Below are 10000 nucleotides of genomic sequence, written 5' to 3'. Positions count from 1 at the left end.
ACTTTATGGATCACTGGCTTGATGTTTTCCAAAATGGCGCTGAGCCAGACGTGAAGCATGTCTATCAAAATGCAGATGCAGTCGTTGACATTCCGGGAACCTTTTTCTGGGAGGAGATACTAAAGGCATTTCCTGACTCCAAAGTTATTCTAGGTGAACGAGACGAAGATTCTTGGGTGAAAAGCATGGTCAACCAACTTGAAACAGTAGACGCTGCGAAATCTATGATTATGTGTACACTGTCACCGACCATGCGAAAGTTTTACTATATCGGGGATGCATGCGTCATAGCTCTGGTTGGAAGTCTTAACAAGACATCCACCTCTGTTTTGAGAAAGCGATACCGCATCCACAATCACCGTGTCATGTCAATTGTGCCCCAAAGCAAGCTGTTGCTATTTAACGTAAAACATGGATGGAAACCATTATGTGATTTCTTGGGCTGTGACATTCCAACAGTTGCCTTCCCACATGAAAACGTAAGAGGAGCCGAAACCCAGAAACTGGTAAAATTATCATTAACAAGGTTTGGCCGTCAAGTTAAATGGGAAATACAGCGTGCTGTATTAGTTGTCATCTCTGTTGTTGTGATCATGGCAGCGATCATAATTCTAGCGTTTTGTCATACGTAGGGTAATTTCCGGGGGGGATGCTCGTCGGAGCTTTTAAATTAAACCCTTAAAGGAGACCAATCTGGATATTAAACCAAGGATATATAAAAAATACAGTGCCTTTAAAGGATGGCAAAGACATTATCATCTAATACTTTCACCTACGTGAAAAAGTATAAAAGTGTAAAGATACGGTTTTATATTTCTTTGCGCGCAACCCTAAAGGAGACCTTTACGGTCATATATGATTGTGTTTTGCCCCGAACACCCTAAGTGAGACCAAAATCCGAATTTACACCCTAAGCGAGACGACGAGCATCCCTTCCCTTTTTACATGGGAGTGACCCCCCGGGGGGCAATTTGGATGAATGAAGCCTTGGTAGATAAAACAGGGACCTTAAGCAAGGACGAAGACGACGAGAGCTACAAGAACTGAAGCCACAAAGCAATAGGTTTAAATAGAAAAAAACAATAGTTCTGCACGTGCGATTTACATTTTGATATATTTTCTCGTCTTCACAACGACATGAAATGATCAAATTTGAGGTCATGTGGAGGACGAGAGCAAGTGACAATAAATTTTCAAGCACCAAGAACACGGACTCTAGCCACTTCCAAGGCAGGAAGTCCGCATATCACGGAGTTCCGGCTCGTGTACACACGTTCAGAAATTTGAAACAACAATGGTTGTCAACGGTTACAAAAATGGACCTTCACTAAGACTACGCTTAAATTGGAAGTGGCCAGAGTCCGGGTAGGTACGTTATGTATGGGGACATATATTGTACTGTATACAGTAAACGTACCTATCCCGCTTAGCCTACTTAGTTGCTCTGCGCACGCTCAAAGGACCATTCTTGCATTTTGGTCAAGCAATCTATTGAGACATGGTGCGGTTAACGTTCAAGCTAACGTTTTTCAACACACTATATAAATCCACTTGCGATGCATTTTGCCTAACAAAAACAGATTACACCTTAAAAGGAAGCCAAATACAATAAATGTAACAACTAAATAAATAGAGAGAAAGAGATGTCGTTGGGCAGGACTAGAAACGAGCAAATGAGCCCAACCCAACGAGCTTTCTACTCACGGGTACTAGTATTTAGCACACACCTCAATAATACTCACTAAGTAAGACCCTATTTCCCACAGAGGGAAAAGGAAAAGATGATGATGATAATGAGTAATACTCACTGGTATATACCAGTACCCACCACTGCTACAGTATCAATTAAATCAATGGTGGATGGAGAAATCTTTGCCGGGGGAGTCATTCTTTACATTTTGTTATCATTAAAACAAATTTTCTTTCAAACGTAAAATCAATTGTTAAACTAAACAACGCAAGTCTTTGCGAAAGAATCAGCGAAATATTAGTCATGAAGATATGACAAATTGTTTGGTGATAAAAGGATCCCGCGCAGCCAAACTTCATACCTTTGGTGATCACAAGTATTTTTTTTTAACTGCGAATTTTTAAAGCAAAATTGCACAAAGACTATCATTCTGCGATATCGAGTTGAAATTTCAGAAGATTGATAAATAAACAATGAGGCCATCATGCTAATGAGGCAAAATATATGAACAAAGATTTTCCTAACCCGCAGTGTGGGTGATAACTAAAATAGTTTAAATACCCTTCCCGTTTAAATCTCCACGCCTCGTTGACCATTTACTAACCCTGCGAGCAGAGTCTCTTTCGATCTTCCTAGATAAGTCGGGAAGAGGAGGGTAGACTCTGCCAGCCGCCTCGACATTTCTAGGAAGATTCTAGGAAGATCGAAAGAGACTCTGCTCGCAGGGTAACCACTGAAATGACCCATGATAACAAAAAACTCGCCGTGTAATCCTGAAATGGTGTAAACCCTCTCAGTCCTGAGAATGGGAGTTAATAGATTTTACTCTGTCTAACGTCAGACGATTTTACTCAACACTTGTGGCCGCTTCAGGGATGAATGGGTTATCTACCCTGCGAAAGATCCATGGCTCAGACATTGATAAATTTAGCGAGCACAGAGCCAATTTGATCCCCGGCAACACCCTGAAGGTCTCCAATATTGTGCACGCACATTTACTGAGAAACAGAGACGAAATCAAGTTCATTTGTGTAAAATACAACAGCGCTTGTAGTCGCTGTTATGGATATTTTCATACAATATCTCGTTTAATGTCTCCATTTTGAACAACTTCTTTACATCGTATTTCAAGTATGTTATCGAGGGGTATAATTTCAAATTGTTAAATATTACATTTATCTTTTCGCAACACCACATTAATATTTACTTTGTCAAAACCTCCCACTAACATTTCTGCCTGGAAGGAAACAAAGTTCTCGGCAAAATTTCCTTCAGCCACACACACACACACAAACAAAAGTATTTAAGGACGGTGCCTACTAATGCAAAGGTATTTTTGTGCGGTTTATGACTATGCGGGAAAAGCAGATCTTAACAAGTGTTATTGAAATCCAAAAAGAAAATTGGGGCTAACCACGCATCTTTCAAAGATAATTAATCAACAATATTTGTAAAAAGCTTTAAAATACAAAGAAATGTATGGCGTTCTTTTCCAGATAGAAGCTACATTATCTCTGAAAAATGCATAGTTACCCCCAATTTCCTTTTTGGTTACCAGGAGCACTTCAGTGCTAAGTTCTGCTTTCTCGCGCATAGTTTTAAACCGAGCAAAAATATCGCTGTATTAGTAAACACCACTCATACGAAACGCGAGTATCTCGAGATGCGCAGAACGTATGCGCAATAACAATAGTGGACAACGTCCTTAAAATTTCCGCATTCTTTTGATAAGCGCGCTACCAAAGTAGCGTGATAGGCAATCTTCGAACTCTCCGGACACATTTACCGTTTTGTCATTTGCTACAAACGAATAATTTGCTCGTATACCTACTCTTTCGGGAGACAGCGTTAGGTCATGACTGGTAGTCACAGTCAGACCCCAAACTAAAGGTCCCTCATTTGTTTTCTTCATGTGGCCTGTTAACACAGAGCCATCGCTTAATTAGCGTGTTTTTCACGTTAATCTCCCTAACGTTTAAAGAAAACGAGCCCAAGACGTTTTTTTCTCGTTATCTTTTCGTGTCGCCATTCACAGTTTGACCCTGATCATACTAAAACTCCCCGCCTCCCCCCGCAAAAAAAACCCTGGCAAAACGACTTTTTGTGTGAGTGAATTGCACATTAGCGGATAAACCACATAAAAAAAAACGGCGAAAAATCCCCATAAATTAAGTTTGACCGTAATGCTCTTATCCCGAATTTTTCTCTCTTAAGATATAAGAGAAAAACTATAAACTATAATTCAAAGTTTTGAACATACTCTTTCTTACCTATGGGCATCAACCAGGCAATTTTCAATAAAAATGAAAACGCAGGCGGGCCATAGGCGCAATACGCTTCTGCTGACATCCCTTATCTTAATATGATAGTTAAGATTCTGGGCTGACAACAATAACAAAAACGAGAATAGGATACGCCAAATATTTTGCGGACCAAAGACTGTTTAGGATTTGCAATCTTGAGTAACCTCTCCGGGCGCAAAATTTGGCCCGTTCCTCTTCACTGTTAAGAGTTTTCCGCACAAACTTCTTGTAGCGCTTGTACCCAGTCCATTCTGTCTCCTTCGGATGCTGCCCGAAAAACATACTTTGTTCCTTTTCGTGTGCGAAGAAGAAATGTATATTCTGTAGTCTGCTGCCTGTTGCCTATCAAAATAAACCGGGATAAGGGTGTGCATTTTACAGTAACCTGCGATTACTCACTTTTCTTTCTAAAAAAACGTACTTTATCGTGCCTAGCTACACAAAGAACGCAGCCGTGAGAGTGCGAATCTAAACAACCGGTATACTTGCTATACGCCCTGACCCACCGGAGCTTTGTAAGCTCCTAACATAAACAGTAAACTGCGTCGATCAAAGAACACTTTAGCTAAAAGCGGACCATTAGAACAGTATATATGGGTTACTGACCAAGCGTGAGGTCAAGATGGATGGATATTAGAAAAGGTCTTTTTTTTGCGTGTTTATGGACCGAGACGAAGTCGAGGTCCATAAACACGCAAAAAAAGAACGAGGCCAATATCCAGCCATCTTGACTGAACATGCTTGGTCGATAGAGGATTTATTATATGGCATAAAACACCAAAAAACATGATCTTTGATCTTGCGGGACCAAGCGAGAAATCCCGTGCGGGCGGGCAGAAAAGCTCCATCTTGCCCGCTCGGGTAGCCAATCACAGCGCGCGATTTGGTTCATCTTGCCCGCTCACGGAGATAGTCATATAATAATTACTATTAAGAACTTTAAGCCAGATTAGAGCGGTTTTCAATTGAGTGTCGAAAGTAATTAGCGAATTGCTTTGGTTTTCCATTACTTTACTCAGTGATTGGTTCAAAGTTCTCGCGCCAATTTTTCAACCAATCGGAAGTGAAATCAAAACCAATCGTGCCTTGCGCGTGCACATTTTCCCGCGCTTTGTGTCGGTTACGTGTAATTACTTCTAGTTTTGATTGGTTTACTGGATTGTCTCCGTCCTTTTGAATTGGCCAAAGTAATTACTTTGGTTTTGGTTTTACGACACTCGATTGAAACTCGTTCTAAATGTACAACTTGCTTACTTATCATTAGGTGTTCTATCAGTTTGTAATTGTAGATCTAAAGCTCCGTACAAACGGACGCAACAGCTCCCAACATTGTGGGACTTGTTGGTTCTGCAGATGTCGAATAGTGTTGGGTGGACGCAACAACTACCAACAATGTAAGGACGTGAAGTGTATTATGGGAAGGATACGACCCATAAGACTTTGTAAACTTGCAAAATTTGGCTGCCATCTTATTTTTAACATGTTAATCAATGCATTGCTATCTCCATGGAGACCATATGTAATGCGTGTACGTGGCCCCTACAATGTGTTGGAAGAGCGGTACAAACGGATCCAACATTAGGGACCTTAGAATTACGGTTGTTTCGCCCGACGGAGATTCGACCGAAGCTAAATACGATTCGCCCGATGATACCGATCAGTGATACTAGTTTAAGTCAATTAAATATCATCAGACGAATCATCTGTAGTTCCGGGCGAGGTTTGCCCATCTTACCGCAAACAGCAAACCCCGGTTTGCGGTTAGCGGTTTTCAAGTTATCCATTTGACCATATTTCACGTTGTTGTTTTGCAGACAACGGCAGAGAAATGGACAGAAGTGAAAAACGCATTGTATTTATCCATTAAATATTCAAATTTGTGACGTTCTCTTTGGCGTCGCCTTTGTTGTTGCTTAAGCCTCATTTACACTAGCAAGTTTTCCTTGACAAGTCCACTTGTCAAGGAAAACTTGCTGACTGTACACACTAGCAAGTTCTCCTTGACAAGTTCTCCCTTAGTGTAAATGAAAAATATGACAAGTTTTCCTTGACAAGTGCACTTGACAAGTAATTTACACTAGCAAATATCGTCCCAGCGTGCAAGTTTTTCAACAAGTACACTTGTCATATTTTTCCATTTACACTGCCAAGGAAAACTTGTCAAGGAAAACTTGCTAGTGTAAACGAGGCTTTAAGTTCCATAATGTTGCGCAACGCTTCGGCGATCACGGAACAAAAGAAATGTTGGGGAGATGTTGGCTCAAAAGTTTGACCAGTTTTGAACTTCGTGCAACAACTCCCAAAGCAGGGTGTGAAAACGGACGAGACATGCAACACCCAACAATGCTGCGTCCGTTGAACGGGGCTCAAGTATGGAAAGTTTTGTTTGGATTTGCGATACAAATGTTTAACGGTGAGAGTTTATAGATTATCGTGCAGGTCCCAGTTGTTCAAAAGGTGGATAACGCTATCCACTGGATAAATCACTATCCATTGGATAACGCAATTGGTTTCGCTATTACTTATCCACTGGATAGTGATTTATCCGGCAGATAGCGCTATCCATCGTTTGAACAACTGTGGCCAGGAAGTTCCAGATTTTAGCACCAAGTACATTTTGTATTCATTTGATTACAAAAACCAGCGATATTACACGACGTTTCGAAATTGGACCGATATTCATTTCCATGAATCGGTCGTTCATCGGCTGTCAAAATGCACGCAAGATTTGCGCTCCAACGCCGTCGGGCCGATAAATTGGGCTGACAAATCGTACCGTGGAAACCGGCCTTACGGCAACGACAACACCAAAAAGCAGTGATATTACTGGTTAAAAGAACCGAAATGATCGTTCTCAACGTGCGGCACGCATTTCTGAACATTTCTCTGTCGTCCTCGTCAAAACAACAACTTCAAATGACCAAATTTAAGATTTTGACAACAACGTGGGCATACAAGAGTAAATCTTCATTTTCTCCTTCCGTACCAATTCAGTTATAGGATACTTCGCCCATACTGCACAACGTAAACAATAGGGAATAATCGTGAAATACTTAAGATGGCTCAAAGTTATATTTTGAAGTGACTTTTTCGTCGGCGTAGCCGTCGTGGTTTCTTAAGCTCCCTAATACCGAAAACTGCTGGGCCACATTCCAGCAGGGCGAGACTTCTGGGCTATCTAATTTTTGGCAATACGCAAATTTAATTCCAGGCTCACGTTTGTCCCTTGCCGTTGACGCCGTACTATGAATCTCTGTACCACGCAGATTACATGTATTTCTTTTAGTGGTTGGTCAAGGTAAAGTCTGCTACGAGCCTAGAAGGCCCATCAGGCCGGCGCTTATCTCCGGTTTCTGTAGCACGAAGCAACTAGGAGTATTTCTAGTCCCCCCTGGATGGGACGCTAGTCCATCGCAGGGTTACCCCCAGCATTAAATTCGCCGGTACCCATTTATACACCCGGGTGGAGAGAGGCACCGTGAGAGTAAAGTGGCTTGCCCAAGAACACAACACAATGTCCCCGGCCAGGACCCGAACCCGGACCACTCGATCCGGAGTCGAGCACACTGAGGCGTGGTGGCCTCATGGTCAGATTACATGTATTTCTTTTAGTGGAAGAGGACTACTAATTGGGCCTGAAGGGAGGTTGGGCACTTGTGGCATCTAAAAAGATGTGAATGAAAGAACTGTATATATATTTGACGAGTAGATTATAGACGAAAGGTAGATTCAATTGATCATCGCACTTAACTGCACAATTTAAGCAATTGTTTCTTACAGACACCCGAAAAATTCAGGTCGCTCCGGATCCAAACGGATTCACAGGAGCCCAACAAATTGACCTGCTCCCAACGAGTGACTTCATAGCTCAGCTGGTGGAGCATTGACCCGGCATCGCAGAGGTCACGGGTTCGAATCCCGTTGAACCCACCCGAAATTTTCGGGTGTCTGTTAGAGACAATTGCTTAAATAGTCTAGTTAAGTGCGAGAATCACTTCAGGATACATTCACACTGTACCGGACGAATTTTCAACAAGTTGAAAAATTTAACCGGACATTTTGTTCGCACGGAACTGTGCAATATTTTCGCTCTGTTCACACGGAACTGACGAACTGGATTGAAGTTTAACCTTTGTCAGTGGTTTTACCATCTGTTCACGCGCAGAGCGCTATATTACGAAATCCAAAGTGGCTTCTTCCAGCTGAGTTACCATGCATCCATGCAACCACGCCTTTGACATGCAAAAATTTAGACGGTCAAGGTGTTCACAGCGCGCCGGTTAAATTTTCTACAGTACCCGCTAAAAATTCGACCCTGATTTTGACGTTCAAATTTTTTAACGGCGAAGCGTCTAAATCTTCGTACGTTTAGCGTGGTTCCGTGTGAACGGGAGTTTCGGGCTTTCAGATTTTTAAACTCGTGTTTCGCATATATAATAAATTGCGTTTACACGCTGAAATTTCAAACTAGTGAGTAAATGACGTTACTTTTCCCTAGATCCAACCCTCTGAGGTCCAATCGGTCAGTTTTGAACGTGAGGAATTGCGGACTGCAAATCCAAAACTTACACTCAAAATAACCTGCCTTTGGATAAAAATCAAAGATCAAAATTTTGCCTGTCAGGTGTTAAGCGAACACTCTTTCAAAATCTGAATGATTTTTTTTGTCACAGCAGCAGTTTAAATTGTCCAAATAAGTGAAAGGTTCACTTCTCTCTTTTGTCTTAAGATTTTTCTGCTTGTAACTTTACAGAATGAGGCGTGGTCCACGAGGGTGGTCCATGGATCTAGGGTCCATGTTTTGTATACGTCCGGTTGAAAATTCGTGCACTTAAGGGTTCCGTGCTTCATATTAACTCAGCCGCGTACACACGCCTTGCATTCTTAATTAAACGATGAAAAACCTTAAATAACAATGACCACAACCAGGTTTTCTAAGCCCGCGAGACTGAGCACTCCCAGCAAACCATTGCTTCAACGAGTCTTTGACGTCATTTTCTCCTCGACCCAGCTCTCTCAAGATTTTTAAGTTAGTAATGGCGGACCAATAAATAAGAAAATTCCTGTTAAATCCAGTTAAAATAAACAGGTGTCTTTTTAAAATCAAAACTTTAAACTTGGCAGTCATTTAGTGTTAGTATACATAGTTTTGAAATCCAAAGAAAAAGAAGAATTTTTTTTTTTTTTGGTCGTAGTAGCACTTAAAGCAATTGTCTGTTATAAACACCTCAAAAATTCAAGTGGCTCAAACGGGATTAGAGCACCTGACCTCTGCGATGCTAGGTGCCCCAACAGGCGTTTTTAGCGTGGTCACGCGGAGGAGCGTTGCGTGACGACACTACAAACGGCTGAGGGGAAGACTACTGCGATGCCATTGCTGAGCTATGAAGCCACTCATTTGGGCTCATTTGTTCCGGTGAAGGACTCGATGAATGAAATGAAATATATCCCTTGGAGCCACCAAAAAGGTGGTATAGGTGTCTGTAAGAAACAATTGTTCAAATCAGTAGCCCATAACTAGAGCGAACAACAGCCCTATATTCCGGTGTTTACACAGACCGCGATTTATTTTTGGATTTAATTTCCCATGAATGAGACTCAACATATGAGCCCAGTGACCTGTCACAAGAAACTTACTTGATGTCATAGCAACTGCATCTGTTTTTGCGGAAAAGGTAGCTAAAAATAGATCGGTCTGTAAAATTGCTGTAGGCATAGTATGGGAGTTGTTCGCTCCTATATCCTAGTCATCACTGGCTCATGCTTAAATTTTCCAGACAAGTTCGAGGATCACTTCTCTCTTTCTTCTAAAGATTTTTCTGTTTGTAAGACATATTAAATGTACAAAACGGGGGGTGGTCCACAGGGGTGGTCCATGGACCTAGGGTCCATATTTTCAACAGGTGGAAAATTCGTCCGGTACGGTTTGAATGTAGCATCATGAAACCTTTCGTGAAAATAAATCTGACCAGCAGTTTTTAACCTCTGGAAGAGAATTGGATCTTGG

At 41.6% G+C, this 10000-nt stretch overlaps 2 protein-coding genes across 2 annotated transcripts in view; one reads left to right on the top strand and one right to left on the bottom strand.

Annotated features, from left to right (window-relative positions):
- LOC138017861 (uncharacterized) overlaps positions 1-2175 on the top strand; it is a 2391-nt gene extending 216 nt beyond the window's left edge. Inside the window, exon 1 of the mRNA XM_068864844.1 lies at positions 1-2175. This exon is cut by the window's left edge and continues 216 nt beyond it. Within this exon, the coding sequence (XP_068720945.1) occupies positions 1-632 (632 nt within the window). The 3' untranslated portion in view covers positions 633-2175.
- Positions 2176-2716: 541 nt separating this feature from the next.
- The window catches only part of LOC138017860 (pleckstrin-2-like), a 20808-nt gene continuing 13524 nt past the window's right edge, over positions 2717-10000 (bottom strand). Inside the window, exon 12 of the mRNA XM_068864843.1 lies at positions 2717-4335. Coding sequence (XP_068720944.1) covers positions 4196-4335 — 140 coding nt within the window. The 3' untranslated portion in view covers positions 2717-4195. The remainder of the gene's footprint in view (positions 4336-10000) is intronic.

Source organism: Montipora capricornis, chromosome 9, assembly GCF_036669925.1.
Source record: "Montipora capricornis isolate CH-2021 chromosome 9, ASM3666992v2, whole genome shotgun sequence".
NCBI lineage: Eukaryota > Metazoa > Cnidaria > Anthozoa > Scleractinia > Acroporidae > Montipora > Montipora capricornis.
This window is presented reverse-complemented; position numbering and strand designations above follow the sequence as displayed.